We start from the raw sequence: 22,354 nt of genomic DNA, 5'->3' as shown, positions 1-22,354 counted from the left end.
CGTCGGCGCCTGGCGCTCGGTCGCCTGGCGGTGTTGTCAAGCGCGGGGCATGGCGGCGGCCGGCGCTGCGGCCAGGGCGGGCGATGAGGCGGCCGGAGCGGGTAAGGGCAGCCCCGCACAGGTGCGGGGGACGGCGGGGCCGCGATGTTGGGGGCTGCGGGTCGCGGCAAGGCGCCGTGGCGCTCGGAGGGGCGCGGGGCCCGGCACTGTGGAGGCGGCGGCGCCCTCTCCTCTCGGGGTGAGGGGCCGGCTCGGCCGCTCCCCTGCCCCCGCTCGCAGCTGGCCCCTGAGGGCTCCGCGGGGGCCGGGAGCGGCCGGGTGGCGCGGGGAGAGGCGGGCGGCACGGGCACCGCTTCCCGCCAGGAGGAGCGCCTCTGGCTCGGAGCGGCTGTCCGTCGTGCTGGAGGATCCCGCAGCTTTGTAGAACCTTTGTAGGCCAGCATATGAATGGTATAGAGACGGTTTTCTTTTCAGAGGAGGGCTGAGAGGTCTTGGAGACAGCACCGCTTCAGAGGGTGTAGTTCCTTGCTTCCTGCCAAACGAGAAATAAGCGATTTTGAAATGTTTTCCTGGATCCTGAAAGCCCATTAGGAAAATCTTGTTCCCCAGATATTGTATCAATGAGTCTTTATAGAATGGAACTGTATTAATTGAGTAGACTTATATGTATATATATATATAATTCTGTTATATATGCTGTATACTGAACTGCCATGCTTAAGCAAGCAAACTAAAGCTGGTTGTGAGGAGAAGGACAGACAGTGTTGAAAGAGGGACCTATGCTTCTCTGAATCTTGAAGGTGCTCATAAAGGATGCCCCCAGATGAGGGAGATAATGCCAGCACCCTAGCTCGTTTAACACCTCTGTGAAAACCTTCCTTTGTCTGGCATCATGGAGAAGTGATTATAGCAAGTCTGACTGCAGGGATGCCTAGTTCAATAGAGAAGCAGGTGGATGATGTTGCCATAGAAATACAGGTTCTTTATAAATGGTTGTGTGTATTAAGTAGCAATTGGTTCACGTTATACTTGAATGCTGGAAATCTCAGAGACCCGTGTGTAAAGACACATTCTGAGTGCCCCATTGTGAGTGGGACACCTCCTGCATGTGAATGAAAGGGTCGCTCTTGCATTCAGTGGTGTGGGTTCTTGCCTCTCTCCTAGGCTGGAGGGGCCAATTGTGTTGTTGTTTTTTTTTTTTAACAAACCCTGGGATGAATGGGCAGATGTGAAGTTTCTCTGGTCGATTAAAGTGACCAAGCGGTTGCAGAAGTGACTACTTGAGTGAGGAACAAGTGGTACTTTCTCCCAGAATGTGCAAAGACAGGAGTGTGATGGTTGCTGGCTCTGTCTTGCTCTCCAAAGTTCTTGGGGCAACCGTGGATTTGAAAAAAAACGATGGAAATATAATGAATGTCATCAGACACCTTTTTCAGAAATGCATGTTCTCTATCTGAGAGAATGGTACACAAAAAAATGTTGGTCTCCATCCATAGTATAACTAACCCCTAAAAACCTGTAAATGGTAATATTAATATGTGCAGCATATTAGGGTGAGAACACTATTTGGGATATGTTGCTGAAAAAGGAAGCATTATTTACTGAACAGTTATTAAGAGAACAAGAAGCACTATAGTGATGTTTGTATGTAAAATACACAGCAGAGGCTTAATGTATGAAAGCTATTATGGTTATCAGGTGCCACTTTGGGTACCCAGGGATTCAAGCTCCCCGTAGATGGCAAGTATTTGCCTTTTTACTTTTTGTAGCAACCCTTTTTGCATGGAACTTTTGAATCGTGTGTTGCATTAAGTTAACGGTATGCTAGCCTATACACAGTTTGTTCCTCCCAAAGCCCCCAGTGCTGTAGTATGGCTGCATGAATGGCTTTTTAGTTTAGATGGAATGCTTACACATGGTTAGTTGGCAAGCTGCTCAAAATTTAATACTCTGAAGAATTTTAAAATTTAGGTTCATCTGAAATTTGCGGTTTTGATATCACACCTTTAAATTTAGCTACCAGAATTTTGCTGCATCTCACTTCAAAGGATCTGTTGTGACTTTCCCAGAATTCTGCCAGAGTCTTAACTGGGACAGTGTCTGGTACATATATCTTCTAGTAACTGGATCAGTTACTCTTAAAGTGTTTGAGCTGAAGTAATTTGCTTCAGTTTTACATGGAAAAAAAAGTTAATCCATTTTTCCAAATTATCTGTGTCTCTTATAATACAAATCTTTTTATCTTGCATTACTTTTCCAGTACATGTTCTCATATATGAATTTTGTGGTGCTTTTTTTTGTTGTTTTTTCTCCTTTTCATTCTAAGGCTTGGTAGTCAACTGCTCAGGTCAAGGATTGCAAAAACTGGGTCCAGCCTTGCCCTGTGATGACGATACTCAGACTCTGATTCTGGACAAAAATCAGATAATTAAATTGGAGCACTTGGAGAAATGCAGGAATCTCATGCAGGTCAGTGTTACTTGATTTGAAATTGTTATCAAGTGATGGTGCTATGGTGTTAGCATCTTCTGCCTTCAGGCCATATTATGTAATTGAAGTAAGCTAGCAGTTACTGTCCTCAGAGGAAAATAAATGATGGCTAACTACAGTAGAAAGCTCTGCTTTCAGTGGAGGTCTGCAGTTGATAGTGGAGGAGACTGTTTTGTGAATTACCTGGGTAACTAAAAATGAGCTAAATAAATCCTAATGGGGGAGGGACATCATAAGAACACTTAGAAAAGTCACTGATAACTCAAATTTTGATACTTATAAGCTTTTGAGTAAGTGAGCTTTGTAGTCTTAAAAATAACGTATTATCACTGAAAGTGCTTCTGGATAGACTCAAAGCTGCCTGATAACTTCTACAGACCAGCTACACTGAGTTGGCAGAGGTGGGGTTTGTTGCTACAACAAACCTTCACCACACTGCCAGCTTGGTGATCATGTTACTGAAGTGTATGCCTAGTCAAGGTGTACCCTTTAAAAAGTTTGTGGTTTACAGTCCTGTTAACACAGGACCTTTTGAAAATTGTGTGATAAACATTTTGTCCTCTGCCATATTGACAGTAAGTAATTTTACACCTGGAATGGGGCAACAATTTGCACAATGAATTGGCAATTCTGATATTAAAACCTTATTTTCGTATGACACAATTCCTCGTTCTTTTTCCTCTATTTAGCTATTGCTAGGAGAATTTCCTCTTAAGTTTGTGGAGTGAAGTGTGAGGACTTACATTCTTTGATCAGTAATTTATTTCCTGGTTCTTACAGGTTTTTTGTCTGTGTTATTTACTTGAAAATGAAATACTTAGATTGAACAAGTATCTGTTGGAGTAGATTTTTAACTACTAGAAGTAAAATCTTATTCTGTCTGCATAGTTAAAACTGTTTTTTCTCATGTACATACAGCTCTCTGTAGCCAACAATCGTTTGGTGCGAATGATGGGTGTAGCAAAACTGACCAAGCTCCGAGTGCTCAACTTGCCTCATAATAGTATTGGGTATGTGGAAGGGCTGAAGGATTTGGTGCACCTGGAATGGCTGAATTTGGCAGGAAATAACCTTAAGGTAAAGTATTTAGTCTGTTGCATTAATCAGAGTCTTGTGTTAAAGAAATTTGGAAAATGCTGCAAAGAAATCTGAATATGTTTTGGAACAACAGTGTTAATGTTCTGTGTCTACTGGCTTATTAAATAGAAGAGGGCAGCTTTTGGAGTAGAGCTGTCTAGGATAAAAAAAAAAAGGTTTGATATCAAAATGGAATGACAGTAAGGAAATAGTCTCCAAATAAGGAAAAAGAATTATTATCTTTAAAATAGAACTGTATTAAAACATGGCTTTTATTTTGTGTTACTTAGCTAGTAAGCTTTTGTTTATTTTTCAAAATAATTTATAATTATCAATGCCTGTTTTTTAGTGGCTAAGAAAGAATTACTGTGAGTAACTAACTTCTTTATTTTTGTAGGTTATTGAACAAATCAATTCCTGTCTGTCTCTTCAGCATCTTGATCTGTCAGACAATAACATTGCTCAATTAGGTGATCTCTCCAAGCTTACCTCGCTGAAGGTAAATGTTATTCTCTGTTTTTATTATATTCTTTACATAAAGAGATTTGCTTTGAAAATTGCTGCCTTTAGACATTCACTATGTGAACACTAGCTCTTAGAGCATTTTAAGTAATTAACTGTAATTTCTAGAGAGAAGCGTGTAAGAATTCTTTTCCTTGTTTTTAAGTTGCAGAAGTTAAGGCAGTGATTTTTCTATGGCCACTTTAATGATTTTGGTAAAGATACAAGGGTGGTATCTTCTTCATGGCTTTTTGTTCTCTTTTCTCCTATCATGAATCAAGACAAAACATACTGATAACTCTTCTGGCATGCACACCATAGAGAAAAATGTTTCCAAATGAATTTTTTGGAAATTGTAACCAAAAAGCCTTAATTATAGTTCTTTTGCTTGTCTTTTTCTCAGGTGATGCCTGAAAAAGAAATCTGTGCATTTTGATCAAACATTCATTTCATCACTGTATTTTTATTTTATAGACTCTGTTGCTACATGGAAATATTATAACTTCACTTCGCACTGCCCCTGTTTGCCTACCTCAGAGTTTGACTGTTTTTTCTTTGGCAGAAAATGAGATCAGAGACTTAAATGAGGTAACTTATAGAAGATAGATCACCTTGTCTTTAGGTGGACTGAAAGAAGGAAGTTGAACAATTTTTTTGAGGTTGTAACTGCAAACGGGCTCTCTTCTTCGAAACAGTCCCACTTCTAATTGTTTAATTGTTTATGTGTAATAATAGTGTTTGCATTAGCTGCACAAGCTAGGTGATATCTTTTAAAATTTAGTCTGGAAAGAAACTTTGCTTTTCTTTCTGTTATGTTTTTATAATATTCAAGGATGTTACTTTTTGGCCTAAATTCCTATCTTTTGTGGTTGGCTGAAAGTTGAAAGTGCTGTGGAGAGCTTCTGCAGCTGCTGTGTTTAAAAAGAGGTTTGAATTGCACTTGTTGCCGCTGACCTATTTTTCAAACACTGTGTAAGAGAAACAAATAATCTGCCTGTGACTTTTGTCTTTATTGCTTTGTCTGTTTATTATAAGTAGTGGCCAATACTCTTAAGTTGGGATTTCATGTCAGAAGAAAACTTTTTGGTAGTAATTTCTCTTCAGAACAGGACAGGGTTTTCCAGCTTTTTGGCTTACCTGATTGGGTTTTTTTCTTTGTTTTCAAAATCCAAAAGCTGTTTTGGTAAACTGGGATCATCGAAGCACTATACCCTTCTATACATAAAGCCCCATTCCTGAATTTTAAGAGAAGGTAGTACTTTCCAAGGATTAATAGCACTTTCACAAGAATTAATGGGAAATGGCAGTAGTTGATAGGAGGTCCTTTGTGTTCAAAAATCAAATGGGATTTTTTATTTATTTGTCATTCTGTTGTTTTGCATGCGCTGTGGTATGTTCTGTTCAGTTAACAAATGTATCTTGTTTTCTCAAGGTTTCTTTCCTGGCCCCTCTTTGCCAATTGGAACAGCTGTCAATTATGAACAATCCTTGTGTGATGGCCACACCTTCTGTCCCTGGCTTTGACTACAGGCCTTATATTGTCAGCTGGTGTCTGAATCTTAAAATTCTTGATGGATATGTGATTTCTCAGAAGGAAAGGTGACATTATAGTATTATTAAATTTCTAAAGTTCTTAATTTAAAGTTTGGCTAAGCTTAAATTGCTTTAGTTAATTTTTTCTCTGTTACACTGGAATTATTATGTAAGACCACCAGTTTGTTTAGATAGAGATATGAAGTTAAGCTCAACTCACAGGAGCACTTCCACAAAGCAAAACTGTGGTCTGGTACCCTTTCTTTCTGCAAAGTCAGTGTGACAATCAGCAGGTGTTAAAGCTGATGTCTTGAGGGAAGCTCAAACGTGCCCTTATACAAAGAGCATGGTTTGCGTGTGCATTTCTAGATTTAGCTTTTTTTTTTTTCTTCCCATTATCAATTAGTTAAATATTATTTTGCTCAAATCACTTGTTACCGTATCACTGTGCCCATCATATCACTATGATGCCTGCATGACAAAGTTCTTGACATCAGAACAGCATAAATATTACCCAGTAAAAGCATGTTCCAGTCCAGGACATTATTTTATTCTAGGACATTAATGTCCTTTTTCTCTTGCTACTAAAATAAAAAGGTGCCCTTTTTTTTTTTTTTTTGGTCAAAGGTAAACCAATTCTATTTCTGTTTCACCATAATATACTATGACTTTTCAAGAAAGTTGCCTGTTAGAATTCTAAACTTTTTTTCATGACTAATGGGATGTCCTGTATTAACTATGTTATTACATGTAGATGTATTATATTAAACATTCTGAGGCAGAAATTAATATGAAAAACAGATTTGTTGAATACTTTTTAGCAGTATTTGCTCTCAGTCTGTTTTGCATGTTTGTGTGAACTTGTTCCTGTGAAAGCTCTACTGATAAGGTCATTGAGACAAATGTGTTTTCAGTGCTCAAAGACTACCCACAAAGCAGAGACTGCACAGTTTTGGACAAGTGGGTTTTTTTTTGTTTGCTTCATCAATGCTTAAGTGAATGAATACATTATTCATTGTTCTGGTAATGACATTGCCAGTTCCCCTGGGCATTGCACATGTTCCAAGTTTGGCTTAGATCTGTAGATCGGCTCTTGGGTACCTACGAGAAGAGCAGTACTGAAAACAGAGTTACTGCTTCTATGCTGTTTATTAAAGGTGCTGTTTATTAAACCATTTCCCCCCTTCCTAACAGTTTGAAAGCAGAATGGCTCTACAGTCAAGGGAAAGGAAGGTCATATCGACCTGGGCAGCATGTTCAGCTAGTTCAGTACTTGGCTACTGTTTGTCCTCTCACATCTGCATATGGACTCCAGACTGAAGAGGATGCCAAACTGGAAAAAATACTGAGTAAGCAAAGGTGAGAACTTAGTTTCTTTCTCAGCAAATGTAATTGAGAGCATAATTATGTACCTGATGTGTTAGATGTAGTAAGATTTCACTTTAAGTATTTCAAAGTGACAGTGAGGGCTGGAGATGCAAAGTGCCATGGAGGTACAGGATGTGTCCTAGATGGGAATGAGAGGCAAGGCAGCAGCAGCAGGAGTGTTTTCCTGCTTTCTGGGCCATCTAGGGGAAAACTCTTTATATTTTTCAGTCTGTGCTTTGTAGGACACTGAAGGTAATTTGTGTTAGAACTGTGATTAAAATAAACATCTATGTACTGGGATTTTTTTTTTTTTGCCACATAAAAAAATGATGAAAACTTCAAAAAGGAGCTTAGCTTTTATTCTAACTGTAAATGAGGACTATTGTGGTACACTGGTGTATTAGCCACTTTTTTTATTGCTGAGATGTTATTTCTTGGTTTTTAAGTTAAGTTTGTCCTTTGAGGGACACTGTTCCCAGTGATGCATTTGTCCATCTGTACCTGGCATGAGGTCTATCAGCAGAGGCCTCTGGAGAGCCTGCTGGCTCTGCCGGCAGTGGCTGTTTCACTAAGGTCTGTGCAAATAGATGAGTAGAGTTATCATGCTGCATTTTTCATCCATGTAAAGGTGAAATAATTTTGGTTAGAAGCCAGAAAACGTAGCAGTACAGGTTGTTCTATTCCCCAGGACCTATTTATTTTTTTTTCCCCAGAAAATTAAAGCAGAAAATTCAGCTCTCAGGAGCAGGCTACTGAAGTGGCATAGCGTGGTTACAAAGTTGAGCAACAAAAGTGTTGTGGCTAGCAGAAGGCTATCTCATCAAAAGGGGCACAAACTTGGGAGTATCTCGAAGGAGTTACTGCACACTTTGCAAGTGTGCAAGATGGATCTCCAGGAGGAAATTATAGAAATGTAGCTGTTTCTGAGGAGAAGGTGCAGTCAAGGCATCTTGACCTTGGAATTGCTAGCTAAGTGCTCTGGCATTCACGTTTCTGGGGGAAATTCAGGAAGTTGTTCTGCTAAATATAACTCTTTAAAAACCCCTCAACAACCAAGCAAAAAAAAAAATCTTTTAGAAAGAACAATCCCCTCAAATTCTCACCTGTACAAATGCATACCTATGTATGATTTATAGGACAGTTTGACCTCTGCCTCATGATCTTCTAATTTAGCTGGGCTGAAACAACCTGTGTGTTCTCTGAGTTTGTAAAGGATTTTTTTTTTTTTTGTGGCAATATTTGTTGATTTGTACTATGATTTTGGGCCTTTAGTAACAGGAGCACCTATTCCTTGATTCACTCACTTTGAAATTTAAAAGGTACTCCTGCCATTCTTCAAACTCCTCTATACCTACACACATAATGTATTCCACATTAGACACTACATATCTGCTTGCCTACCTTGTGTGTAGAAATATCTCATGATTTTCAGTCAATAGTCAGAATTGCATGTTGGGCTTCTTCTCTTTTTTTAAATACATGTAATGAAGAAAGAGGGACAGGAGGAAGGGGAGCAGGAAAAGACTGCAGTCCCCTGCTTTGTGAGTAGTCCTGTTAGTGTCTTGTAGGTATAGACTCTTGTTTAGAATGTTCTGATCACTTGTTTCCTTTGAAATAGTTCAGAGTTTCCTTTAGATGTTTTCTGTGCAAAAGAAAGTTGAAAAGAAACATAAAATCTATTGTTTGCACTCTGTGCTTAGACTCCACCAGAGGCAGTTGATGCATGAAAACCGAAATGAAGAACCACCTACAACTTCTGCTCCCAGCAGAACAGTGCCAGTTGTCCATGAACACAGTGGCCTGGGCCAGCCATCACAGATGGTTCTTGAAAAGGGTAAGCAGCTAATCTACACCTGTGACCTAACCTGTGGAAATATAAAATATAAAAATAAATACTTCTCTTTTGAGCATAGGTAACTTTGTGGAAGGAATTTCAGAACAAGGCCCTGTTGTTGTTTTATTTTATTCATCTTTGATTTTCTCAAATGGAGTTATACTTTGTTTCTAAAAAAAATCCAGTCCATGCTTCTTTATGTCTTGAAATGCTAGTAGACTGGTTAGGTGAAAAACCCAGTCCAACAAACTAAAGAGTTAATACTTTGATTTTTCTATTTTATGCAAGTTTATTCTCCAAGGAAGTGCAGTTTGTGCAATTTCCTGTACCCAGTATTTGCCAAGTTTAGATGTTACTGTGGTAAGTGTTGTCCTGATACAGAAATAATGCTCATCATTACTAACATGTTAGGTCATCTTACCCACCCAGGTGCTAACTGCCAAAACCAAACTGGGAATCCCTATGAATTAAATAAACTCTTACTATTATTGAAATACCTTAACACTGTAATGTGGATTTCTGCCTATCTAGAACCTGTTATCCAGAGGAATTCTTGGGTTGGACCAAGTGCAAACAGTGATCATTCCTATGCAGTAAAGAACACTTTTCTTCGTGAAAGAAGCTTTTCCAAGGAGCTACACCTTGAAGATATACAGACAGGTGAAGACAAACTGAACAGCAGCCTTTTATCCTCAGAGTCTACTTTCATGCCAGTTGCTTCAGGACTGTCTCCAGTGTCTCCTGCTTCAGACCTGAAGCCACATGGAATCAATTTGGGCCTAGAAGATGATGATACTACAGTGATTGAATGTGTGAGAGATGTTAATAGTAGGCAAGCAACTAACAAGCGTGAAGATTTGTCTGTTACAGGAGAGGACTCTAATAGAGCAGCAGGAAGTGTGGAAACACAAGAGAGTATCAAAGAAATCCTGCAGGTGCCTGCTTCTGATCCAGTAGCAGCTGGGCTGGCTGCAAAGGCTGGCAGCTCTGTAGGGGCCTCTGGAGGCCAAGTTCTGTACAGTCATCCCAGCACCCTGTTAGGTGCTGAATCAGGAGTAAAAACTCCTTGTCCTGACCAGATGACAGAAGAAAGGTCTGGTTCGCTGGCTCTGCAAGGTGCAGCACCAGCTGATCAAGGTGCAGCTGAACTGCAAAGGATGACTGAAGCAGCTACCAAGCTTCAGGCTTCCTGGAGAGGATTTTACACGAGGAACTACCATCCTCAAGCCAAGGAGGTGCGGAATGAAATTCGACTAAACAGAATGCAGGAGCACATCATTTGCTTAACAGCTGAAATAGAAAAGTAAGTTGAGGTCATGCTGTGTATTCTCAAGTCTGTACGAGTATAACTATTATTCCAGAGTATTTCAGAACAGATACACATATAGCTTGATATAACTACTCACAGTAAAACCTAGCATCAGATACATAAAAGTGATTACGTTTCAGGATGACTTCCTGTTGGTAAGCACAGTTTTGCATGTAGCTATTCATACTCTAAGTGCCTTCTATAAGTGGATTGGGTTAGAAGATATTTTTCTATTCCTCTATTAGCAGGACTTGCATATTTCGAAATAGAAATTGCTGCGTGGGATTTTTTTACTTGTCTTCTCACAATTACAGAGTCTGTAAATCAAGTCTCCATACTGAGAGTCATTCTTCTGTTGCTGGTGAAAAGAATTTCCTCTACCTTGTATGATACAATTTTAAAATGTGACTCTGTGTTTGGTTCTGTTTTCATTTTTGATCCTGTGAATCCATTTTTGGAGAAGATCATAGTCAAAGTTCCTCAATTTATAAGACAAAAATTCTGGATTTATTTAATATCTTTCTGGATCAGCCTGGATCTGTCAGTCTGACAGGCTGTTTTTCTTTGCTGTCACAAGTGACAAAAGTTCTGTGAGTCAAGTTAAGTGCTCAGTGAACCTCTAGAAACTCCCAAGCTTGCACATCATAATTCATCTGTGGGGACAGCATAATTTGAAATGAAGAAGTACTGTTTGGTGGGGGTGGGGTGATAACTGTGCAGGAAAAAACAAGAGATCAGGTTCAGTTTATGAGAAGGCACGTTACCGCCAAGCCAACAAGTGTGCTGCAGTAAAAGGAAGCAGGATTTAAATGTATCTGGAAAAGAAACTTGAAGTCAGCAGCTGGGTATTTATGGCAAGCCAGACTGCAGTAATTTCTTAATGTTAGGCTCTGTTGTGTCCTTCAAAGGTGCTGTTATATAAGTAGGCATTTTAATGTATTCTTGTTGCTCTTGTTACCCAAATGTTGCTTATTTAAGCTGCATAAATTTTGGATGTATGTTCTTGCAGACTAAGAAAAGAAAGAGAGGAAGATAAAATGCAGAGGCTTGTTCAGGAGGAAGCTGTCAAATTTCTTTGGAACCAGGTAAGTAATTTTAGTCCTCTTGTTTTTCTGCTTAAATGTGAATTTGGAATTTGAATTTGCATCTGCTTATATGTGAATTTGCATTATTTCTAACTGTAGATCCTGAAGAGACATATCAGAGTTTTTCCAATGGTAATTTGAAGGGTTTAATAGAATCTTGTTGCTGTGTTTTCTGCTATACTGGTATTGTGGGGGGGAAAAGCCTTCAGAACATTAGTGCAAGAACACTGGTTTTATTACAAAAGACTAAATTGTGGCCTGGTGTGAGAAGGAAGACAAAGTGCAAGAAAAGCTAAATAAACATAAGCAGAACTGTGAAGAATGACTGGTAAATGCCCATGGCAAATGAAATTATGTCAAGCCGTTTTGCTTATGAGCAACTCATTTTTGAGGCAGAAAAGTTATTAATACACCTTTTAATAAGCTTTCTTTCCAAAAATAAGGCTGTTTTCTTTAAAACAGATAAATCCTTTCTGGTTTTAAGAACAGATTTATTTTTTTTCAGGTACTTGAATTGGGAGCTTGTGTGCTCTGTTAGTGTTTGGCATGTAGTTTTGAAAGCCATGATTTCACAGTGAGAAGAACAAAGTTTCCCTAAAGATACAGGAAACATTTTGTTTGCCACTTGGTCTTGGATTTTATGCTTGAGCTCAGTTGCTGAATGCAAGAAATCCTCTAGAAATCAAAATACATTTAACTGCATTTTATAATGAATTTTTCTCTTTAACTTCACAGGTTAAATCCCTTCAACAATGGCAGCTTTCAGTGATGCAGAATTTAGGAGGTGCTGTGATCCCTTCAGCCAGTGCTTTATGTTCATCCAAACCACCTATTCAGTCATCCACAGTGGAGCAAGAAACACCACCAGCTGTTAGTTCTGCTATGTTAGTTCCTGCTAGTGAGGATGATCTTCAGGAAAAGTCTTTGTTGCAGTTCCCAGATTCTGGCTTTCATTCTTCTGCAGCTGATCAGACTGATGCCAGTGACCTGTGTAGCTCTGAAAAGAGCTTAGCTGAAGAAACTGAGAGCTCCCTTTCAATGGAAACCGTCAAAGAACGTGGCGATTGTGTTTTAGTATGTTGTTCAGATGCAGAGGATGGCCCTGGGGAGTGTGGGCAAAGTAAAGAGAGCTCTAGTAATGAGCAGGACAGTGGTCTGATAGAACAGTATTTAAAATCTGTTCAGCAGCTGGAAGAGGCTGATGAAGACACAGATTGCAATGAGGAAATGGAGGGCAGCTGTCTACAAATTGCTGTGTCAGCAGAAAGCCAAGATTCTTCCTCTGACACTGTCTCTGTAGAGCTCCCTCAAGACACATCTTCCCCTGTCCGAGGTGAAATCTGTCAGACACCACCAGAAAGCTACAAACTGAACTCAGAAATAGTAGAAGGGAAGCAAACAGGCCATGACTCTTCATTTCAGATGCTGCATGTTGGGATAGCTGTATAAAAGGATCATTTCCACAGAGGACTAGGGATTCCATTTCACTTTCTCTTCCTTTTTCCTGTTTATACAAAACTTATTTTTCATGTGTGCTGTTCCAGATTTTGACTCATGTTATGCGTTTATGTTGTAATTACTGTTTTATTGGTGTTGCTGAGGATAGACACTAACTATGCTAACCTGAAATCAGCAAAGTTCTCAGTGACAATCATTATGCACTTTATTTTCAAACATAAAACTGGTATCCTAATAACTGGCCTCCATTAAATTAATTCTGAAGACTGGGGGGGTGGGTGGTGGTGGTAATGTTTGCTGTAAATTCACTTTGGTGAATGTGTTAGTAAGTATTTGTTTGGTTTTTTTTCCTGCAAAGAAAAATTAAGGTCTTATTTTGCAGAGAGAAGCAAACAATTTGGGAAGAAATGGAGTCAGTATAGGCAGTATATCCTGCCATAGGCAGGATACAGCCTTCTGAGAAAGATGAAAAGTTGCTTCTCTGACTTCTTTTGAAACAAGAGTAACTTGGTCAGTGTATCAAAGATGCATTCCAGAAAACCAGTGTCTGAGTCTGTGACTTTTCTGTAAATAACTGGAAGCTGCTGGCAAGGAATTAGATCATTTACATACACCATGAAACAAGGACTTGGAGGAGAGATACCTCGGGGAGTTTCAAACAAGCTTTGACCTTTGTTTGCCCTGGGGTTGAATTTCCCTGCCTTCTCAGGTAAGACTTAAAAATGGAACCAGCAGCAGCCAGGACTAAATAAGAATTTCTGAAAGGCGTGTGATTTGGGAACATCATTTCCAAGACTGCCCTGCAGGGTACAGCAGCAGGCTTGGTGGCATATGTATTAGAATCCAGGAGGATGCTGATGTCCTTGAGGGATTTGGATTTGCAAGGCTTTCAAGACATTGGTGAGTTTGATGGATCACAGCTATTTCTATCTACAGGTATAAATACTAAAAGCAAATCCCATTACTTAAAACTATTTCATGATATCTCTATTGCATTTGTTTTGTTTTTGGTTTTTTGGGTTTTGTTTTGTTTTTGCCTGTATGTCCAGTATTTGACATTTTAATTAGATGTGGATAAGAAGTTGTATTTCTTCTCTGTTAGGAAATATGCTGAGATACCTAGGCTATGCTTTCCACTTAAACACTGGGAAAGCCGCAGGCTTTGTATCTTACCTAGCCATTGCTATGTTGGGTTTTTTCATGGAAAACTATCAGGTATCTTGGTATACTTCAACAGTGACAAGGGAAATCTGTTTTGCCATGTGATTTGTGATGGATACTAGTAAAATAAAAGTTGTTGTTGTTATCTACAGGGGTCCATTGCATTTGCTGATGCTGCATTTTGCAATGTGTACTGGAAGGCCAGTGTTGCAGTAGTTTGCTAATGTTTACTTCTCAGTTACAAAGACATGCTTATTGTAATTGTCTGGATCCACAGGTTAACTTCTGGTGCTATGGTGTCACTACAACCAACTAGCACTCTTTAAAAATGACTCTTATGGCCACGTTACCATGTAAAATAATTCAGTTTTTGTGAAAGCTTTGGTTGCATGTCTGCCGTAGGTTCCAAGCTGAAATTTACCACTACTCAGTAGTTTGGTGGGTGGCCAATATCTGCTTGAGGCCTCAAAATATCCTTTATTTAGAACATAAATGGTGTATTGGACTTGTACCAGCTGTGTTTCCAGTGGTGAAGTTCACCTTGGAAGAATAAAGCTTATCTCTGTGTATAGAGTAGCCATCATCTCTCTTTCTCCCACTCTGAAAAGTTCTAGGGCACCAACTTCTCCAAAGAGCTGTCTCTGCAGTCAGGCTGACCCTTGACTGTGCCTTGCATATATGGGAACTTTAATGAAAACCCAGAACAACTGAGGTGGTAGGTTCTTAATGTGCTGTCTTTCTAACTGAATGTGGTTACAGCACGTTTGTAGCATGACCGTATTCATAGTTAGATCTTAAAGCGCAGTTGTGCTTGGGCATTGAAAATGGTACAGGTGTATTAATGTATCCCAAGATCTGATAACCTGGGCAAAGCAATGTGTAGTCCACAGGATCATACCCTTGTCCTCTGAAGGTGCTGAACTTGGCTTTAAATCTGACACACTTGGGGGGTCTGCAGTTCGTAAGACCTAGCTCTTTGAATATCAGTATGTTTATATAAAAAATCCCAAACATCAAAAAGAAGATTTTGGATTTTGAGAGAGGAATTATTTCAGTCTGTGGAACAGTTGTGGGATCTTACACTCTGGAGGCAGTGGTCAGGTGTAATGGAGGAAGTTCTCTTTCATGGCAGAGTGCTTTATTGCAAGACTTGGGAGAAACTAGACTGCCTGGATAATAACAATGTTTCACTTACTGGAGACACTGAGGGACCACATATATTTTGCTGTTTTGCATTGTCACTTTTGCTGCATAGTTAGAGGTGAAACAACTTGAATTTTGGAGTTGTCAGAGGGGGACAACTTGGTGCAAGTAAATTTTTCATGGAAGCCCTAGATGTTTCTTGACATTTCCTTTGTTATCAGGACTTGCAAGCACAAAGACAATGCAACTTACTTTAACTAATGCTGTAGTCAGCTGTTGTCCTTATTAATGTGTAACCTGTATATCCAGAAATGGTTTTATGCAGGTACAATGAAGCATGTACCAACAAATATTCAGCTTTATCTTACTTTTTTTGGAAAACAATGAAATACTAGAATTTTTTTTCTAATATTCTAAAAACTATCTTGCATGTGTAGAAGATGAGTTGCCTAAATATAGAGAAATCAAAGAATGGTGAAGTTTTGGATTAGTTTTTACAGGGTTAAATTAGTCTGTATATACAGAAATTAGTTTGTATATACAGAAAATACTTTCATCCTGACCATTAAAATACATACAGGGAAAGACATGATGAGAGATAGTGGAAAAATAATGACTAAAACTGGATGTATACTTAAAATTGTCTTCTTTCAGCTCTGTTTTGAGCTCTCAAAGAATCATGATGTAGAAGTATCATAGTTTAATATATGGCTTAGCATTTACTCATCTTTGTTCAAGTAAGCTTCCTTAATCTAGGTATGTAATGTTCTTTTAACTGGATAGGGATGCACAGTTGGAGGTGATGGAAATTTCATAAAGGAATTGGAAGGCCTAAAATATACCTGAAACTTTCCTGTGTTAATACTATATTCTTTCCTTTTGCAAGGCTTCATGTTCAGCAGAAGAATGTACTTTGTAGAAGAAAAGCTTATCTCTTATGTTTTGTCCTGGGCTGATCCTCCAGTGTTAGTGGGAGAGATAACTTGGTTATTTGCCAGCTCTGCCGTGAGTACAGTTCAAATGCTTCTTTAATTTGCTTCAGAAAAATCAGATAAATATAGCTCAGACTATTTAAACTGCACCACAAGTAGTTTTGCCCCAAATGAGATAGCTGGCACATGCAAGCCTATTTTCAGCTAGTCTGTGGCAAAAATTACTCTTTTGCCTCTTTTTCTGAAGGCTGAGACAAGTGGTTCTATATACCATAAAGCAAGAAGGCATTAAGACTGCAAATTTTATTTTGCTGCTTCTGAACCACAAATGTCCTTCAGCAAATACTTGAGAACATCCATGCTTAACTAAATTGCAGAAACCTAAGTTGTTGATTAAGTTTCTTAAACAACCATAGGTTCTACTATTTGCATGCAGCGGTTTAAATAAAGCACTTAGCAGCCAGTCTCTATATAAAAAAAGGTGTTTTTTTCTGAATAATGTTTGTATTTGAGCTTGCAAAGTGCTCCTGTTTTTTATGAATTTGTATATATCGTCTGAAGAATTCTAACTTTTGTTTCTACTTGTGAGCAGGTTATCTGAGGAACAAAAATGGAGTATATGTTCCTTTGAGATTACCTGGGTAATTTTTATTGCACTTGATGTTCTAGTGTGTCTCACACAGATACGCTTTGTCCTGAGAGGATAGAATTGTAGCAGTTGGGGGAGACTGAATGACAATAAAATGTAAAAACTGGTCAGTTCCCCTGCTAGTGGAAAAGACACTTTTTTTTTTCCTCTCCTGTTATATTAAATTTCCCCTTTCCCCCCCCACCGCGTGAGGACTGTGCCACCCAAATAAGTATCAAGTATTCATAAAATCTTTCAAAATGTCTTCTTTTAATAGTTACACTTTTTTTTCCTCCCCTAGATTGGCTTTCTAGGACAAGTTACTGAGAAACGCTTTCTATATGCCTGCCAAAAAGTTGGGACTCTGTCTATTTTTAAATGTTTTCTTTGTCAGTAATGGCAAAAGCACAGAATCTGTTTCTTGCAAAAACATAAACCGATATTTATCAGGAAAGGTGCTTTATCTCTTGAAAAGTGCCATGCCAAATTTTATTGTACAAAAGCTCTCAGTAAAAATCTTTTTTTCTGGCTTCATTATGTTTATAAGTATATGGGCCAAATTCATTTGTAGCATAATTTTATTGAATTAAAATTTTTTGAGACTTTCACAGGAGTATTCTACCTCTAAACTAGAATTTGAGAAAAAAACCCAATTGGATATTGATTTGTCTATTTCTTGCTGTTTTCTGTAAAGAATGGTGGGTGGTTAAATTGCTACTGTTCATATATATTTTCTATAAGTGTTTACATTTTGGATTTATTATTTCTTAAGTATTTTGTTTGTATCTCTAAGTTTTGAATTTTAAATAAATGATTTGTACATTTACTGAAATTTTTAAGCTGTACCTTATATTGACTCTTATGGCTATTGTCATAATCTTACTATTGGAGGGCTCTTCTGGACATGGGAAGCTCAGGAATAGAAAGCAAGTGATGACAAGGTAAGCATTGGCATTCTTTACTTGGTACAGCTGAGACATCTGATGGCCACTGTTCCAGTGCCTAGGAGGGTAAGAGCGTAGTACGGTACACTAAATGAGTTCACCAACGACTCTGAAATTGGTCTTCATGATTTGCAGTTCTTCGTTTCTATTGCCAGCCCTCTTTCATGTTCTCAATTACCTTCTGTGTTTAAATTAAAAGATATGGCAGTATTCTGTACAGAGTATTCTAGATAGGGAATTAAGACTAAGGGCTTATCAAGAGAAACACAATTGCAATGTGTGGGGTTGCCTCTCTGGATTTGGTCAGATACCTGCTCTGTTCTTAAACGAAGACTAATTGAATATATTTCAGGCTTTAACAAAAAGAAAAAGTTGAGGAGTTCAGACAAACATGAAACATGTTTTACTGCAACACAGTTCTCTGAAAGGTAAGAGAAAAAATACAACAAAACTGAAACAACAAAGCTTTGTTTTCACTCAATTTGTAACACATGGAGGTTAGTGGACATTTTTTACTCTTTACTATGTGTTTCTACTTCATTACACCAAAGAAAATACTTTATTTTTAAGTGGGACTCTTCTTGGTCTTCTGGGAAGGTATTTACTGTCAGGATGGTAAGGCACTGGAACAGGTTGCCCAGAGAAATGGATACCCCATCCCTGGAAGTGTTCAAGGCCAGGCTGGATGTGGCATTGAGTACTCTGGTCTGGTTTCCTGCCATGGGCAGGAATGCCCCTGCCCATGGCAAGGGAGTTGGAACTAGGTGATCTTTAAGCTCCTTTCCACCTCATTCTAGCACTCTATTTAAAAGTCAAAAATAGGCATAGCTAAAGTAACTCCACTTCAGGTCTGAAAAGAGAAGAGCGGTGCCCTTTTCTTTTAGAGTAAAGACCTTAAAGCTACTAGGAAGTTTAAATTGTGTTGTAGGGATAGTTGTGTGTTGTAGGGACAGCAACCATAGCACTTCAGGAACTCGGGTTCAAGGTTCCTCTTGTCCCTGGCTTTTATTCATATTTGTAATAAGATCAGACATTAAAATCTTGGGCTAGATTTGGAAAATAAAGGAATAGCTAGTGGATGGGCCCATTTTGTTCAAGTAGAAATAGTTACTTTTACTTTTATGGGCTGAAATCCTTACCTTATGCTAGTGTGCACCCCAGCCCACCTGTTTGTGGAGTGGTGTGAGAAGCACGAAAGCCCTTGGCTCTGTAAGTACTGCTCAGCAGTAGCTAAAACAGCCTTATGTTATCACACTGTTTCCAGCACAAATCAAACACAGACCTACCATTGCCACTGTGAAGGAAATTACCTCTGTTCCATCCAAAACCAGTATGGCTGCTCTTTCTGATATGTGCAGGATTATATTCACCAAGGGAAGGAATATCAGAAAATGGTGTGCAGGGTGCCCAAATCAAACGAGTCACAGCCTCTGACTTCTAAGATGCTTTAAATTGTGAAAATTGGGAAGCCCATGATCATAAAGGACACTCTGTAAAATGTAAAATCTGACACATTGTGGTTACAGTGTTCATGTGTCTGACTGAAAGCAATAAGCCATTAGAAAAGCCTAAACAATTCTCAGACAGTGTTCTGCTGTGAGGAGCAGCAGTCCAGCAGTCAGGGCTGTTTGCTTAGCATCGTGCCAAACAGCATTCAAGCAGCAGCCTTGGGGAAACCTCTTCCTATCCATTGTTGCACCAGCTGAAGTTATCCAGTCCATTGAGCATTTGCAGCACGTTTTCTGGTGTGGGAAGTGCATGGAAGATGGGCTGAGCAGGTTACCAGGTTACCACTGCTTATGCCTGAGAGCCTGTAGGACCTGGGGAGAAAAAGGAGACACTGAGAAACCCTACAACCAGAATTCACTTTTCTTCTTTCTATCAGTGGTTTCTTAAGCCCCTTCAACCTGAAGTTTAGGGGAAATGCATGTGGTATTGGAGCCCATGTTTTCAAGACTGGCTCTCCAGCTGTCTTGTACTGTTGAGCTTTTCAGGACAGAGTTCATGCACTTGGCCTTACCTTGTTGCAGCTTGTTCATTCCCAAGTTTAGTGGTTTTACTGCAGATTGGTTTTCCTGTTGGTCTCTGATTCTTTGGCTTTACTCACAGATACTGACATTTTTAAGCACATGAAGTAGGTATTATTTTACTAGTAGGGCAGATAAGCTACTTTTTTCTCACCTGCTTTCTCATATTCTTAGCTGCCTGATGCTTTCCTTCCTTTGGTATAGCAGTGTCAGTGTTAAACTGGTAGGATCTCCTCTGGGCAGCCTACAGCTCAGATGGCTGTGGCCATGTCCTTTGTCTGGTGGAGAAATAGAAAGGGAGACCAGCAAGTTTCTCTTAGTCCCGAAGGGGGACTAAGCCACCTGGAAGAAATGGAAACCTGTGTTCCTTCCTGCCTGTCCCTGGAGTGGAAATGCAGCACAGCTGCTTGAGGCAGGTTCATGGAAAGGATATGGTGCCTATAGTAAAGCTTCTCTGTAACCTTTTGGAAAAGGGCTTGAGGAAGCTGCACGAGGATTCTTCTAGCAGAAGTGTTATCTCTTTACAAGCATTAGATTATGTGAAAACCATCTGGATGGCACCGGGTCAGCAAAAGACTTTTTCCAACAGTTAAACAGACCTTAATTGCTGCTGTGCCTGAAAACCAGGGAACATGCTGAACTTGTGTGCAAGATTAGAGTGAAACTCACTGTTCTAAAGACGGCAGAAGGACAAGACCTAGAGGACTGTAGAAGGGACAAAAGATGGGAGAAGTGATACAAGGGTAATATAGCAAAAGGAGACAGATGAAAGGTGTCTATAGAAAGGGAACAGTGTGAGTTGTGCTCTTTGCAGACTGTCCAATGCATGATTTGTTAAATCTCACCATACTTCAGCACAAAAACGTGTTAGCTTGCCTCAGGTAGCAAACTAAAACATTCCTCAATACTTGCCTATAACAAAGAATAAGTTCAGTAGTCCCATATATATTATAAAATATACTGTGGTTTTTTTTGATTATTCTTTGCAGGTAAGAGAGAGAAGGGCAATGAGGCCAAGGGCCCAGCATAACTTCATCTTACTGCATATAATTCTGGAAAAAGAAATAAGGAAATATGTCGCAGCAGCCCTCTTTTTAGAGGGTAGAAATGAGCCAAGACACAGACTTCTTGTTGATCACAGCATGAAAAGGGTCCTGGTTTATTCCTTCTTACAATTCAGTTATCCTGACTCCAACTATTCACTGACTCTGGCTGCAGCAAGCTCCTACTATAGGCTTCCCTTGCAGCCTCTGACTGCTGGTTATTTCCTGCTAAGCTATGACTGCATATATTGGTTTGCAGACTGCATGCTTTTACCTAGCTAGACTGTGGCTGCAGGCTCAAATAACAGGCTCTAACCACAGACCCAGACTGACTTGACAGCAGTAATTCACTCTCCTTTTTAGCCCAGTCCTTCTGGATCATTCCTTCAGGATCTCATTCCTCTTCCTCAAGATCCTCCCCTGACCAGCCAACCCACCCCTTTTCTCACACTTTATTGGGTACAGCTGGGACTCATCAGGGCAAGGCTGTTTTGGGTAATCAACACAGCTGTGACTCATAAGGGTTGGAGTCACCTGTAATTCCTTCTCCTACAGAAAGATTGTTTTTCATTATCCAGCTTTCTGTACTCACCTCAAAATAATTGCCAAATGCTTCTGGTGTGATAAACAAGGAGGGATGTGTGTGACAAGGTGCGTGACAGCTGCTGAAGCTGTACTTCTTTTGGGACTAATGACATTTAGATGTTGCATGGTGATGAGGTGGAGCAGACCTCACTAATGCCATTGACACTCAAGCCAAACAGCCTTTTACATGGTGCTTTCTGTAGAGCCTGGGGGCAAACACTGAGTAACTGGTTTCTGGCCTCTGTGCAAGAGGGCTTACCAGGTTAAAGATGAGAAAGGCATATTTGATTGATTATTAGGCCCTCATCAAGACTTCTCTCCATAAATTCTTCAGTTATCATTATGGTTAGTGTGGGGATCCCTTCCCAGCTCTGAGGGGAGGTGCAATGTAAAATGTAGCAGCAGGTAGCATACCAGTACCTATTTTCTTAGAAGTGACAGGTTTTCTCACTGTTGTCACCTTCCATACCTTCACCCTCAACATCACTCCAGATATATTAAGAGATGGGATAATGCTTGGTATATGGCACACAAATTTTGCCTTAGGTTGCACTTTGAGCTGCAGAGTTTATAGGTGAATTTGATGCACTGCATGGCTCATGAAGGAAGAGTGAAGAGAAATGAGACTGCTATAGAACTGGTAGACTTTGTATATTGAGAGGAGAAAAAAAAATCAGTGCCAATTCTCTTTCAAAATACTGCCTTTTTAATGTGTTCTGCTTGTACAGCCAGATGGCTTTCAATTCCTGACCAACACTGTATAATAGAAATAAAAGCTGGTGCCTGTTAAGATTTTGCTTTCTATCTCTACCAGGTAACTACTGTCCTAAGATGCAGAAAGGAGAAAAATAGAGATAAGATCACTTCTTCAAAATAGCTATGGCTGATGGGGGTGGGGACGGAAGACAAAAGTAGGCAGTTTCTAATGGCTAAAATGCTGTGTTCACAAGAATATTTCAGCCGCTCTGTTTTGTTTCTGGTTTTAAGCAACCCATATATTCCTTAGTAAAAGTAAGCTCAAGCCCTTAAGCTATACTCCTACACAGAACTGCTGGAAGGTGAGTGTCTTGGCATCCCCAAACTTACGCAGTGTTTACAAGTTTACAAAACTAACTGCAGATATCCTGCAGATTGAAAGTGCCGCCCGGCTCTGCCGCAGGGCGCAGAGCTCAACACTGACTGAGTGCATGTCCTCATCAAGCATATTGAAGTCCTGCCTTCAAGGCACATGCGTTT

At 39.6% G+C, this 22,354-nt stretch overlaps 1 protein-coding gene across 5 annotated transcripts; it reads left to right on the top strand.

Moving 5' to 3' along the window:
• Nucleotides 1-4: 4 nt before the first annotated feature.
• CEP97 (centrosomal protein 97) lies at nt 5-16,654 on the top strand. 5 transcript variants are annotated; one of them, XR_005699571.1, is made up of 13 exons: nt 5-101; nt 2,327-2,469; nt 3,409-3,567; nt 3,965-4,066; nt 4,543-4,656; nt 5,501-5,667; nt 6,796-6,960; nt 8,670-8,803; nt 9,335-10,106; nt 11,122-11,197; nt 11,933-13,364; nt 15,846-15,964; nt 16,484-16,654. XR_005699571.1 is itself a non-coding variant. In XM_040056358.1 (11 exons), exons 1-11 carry the CDS (start codon nt 50-52, stop codon nt 12,644-12,646), a joined length of 2,598 nt encoding a protein of 865 aa, XP_039912292.1. In that variant the 5' UTR covers nt 5-49; the 3' UTR covers nt 12,647-16,654. The 5 variants fall into 5 exon arrangements, 1 of the variants encoding a protein (XP_039912292.1); XR_005699570.1 differs by having other exon boundaries at nt 15,846-16,654; XR_005699568.1 differs by having other exon boundaries at nt 11,933-13,555; nt 15,846-16,654.
• The last annotated feature ends 5,700 nt before the right edge of the window (nt 16,655-22,354 follow it).

The sequence above is a fragment of the Hirundo rustica genome, chromosome 2 (assembly GCF_015227805.2).
Source record: "Hirundo rustica isolate bHirRus1 chromosome 2, bHirRus1.pri.v3, whole genome shotgun sequence".
Classification (NCBI taxonomy): Eukaryota; Metazoa; Chordata; class Aves; order Passeriformes; family Hirundinidae; genus Hirundo; species Hirundo rustica.
The sequence above is the reverse complement of the archived record's forward strand: the minus strand, read 5'-3'. Positions and strand labels throughout refer to the sequence as shown.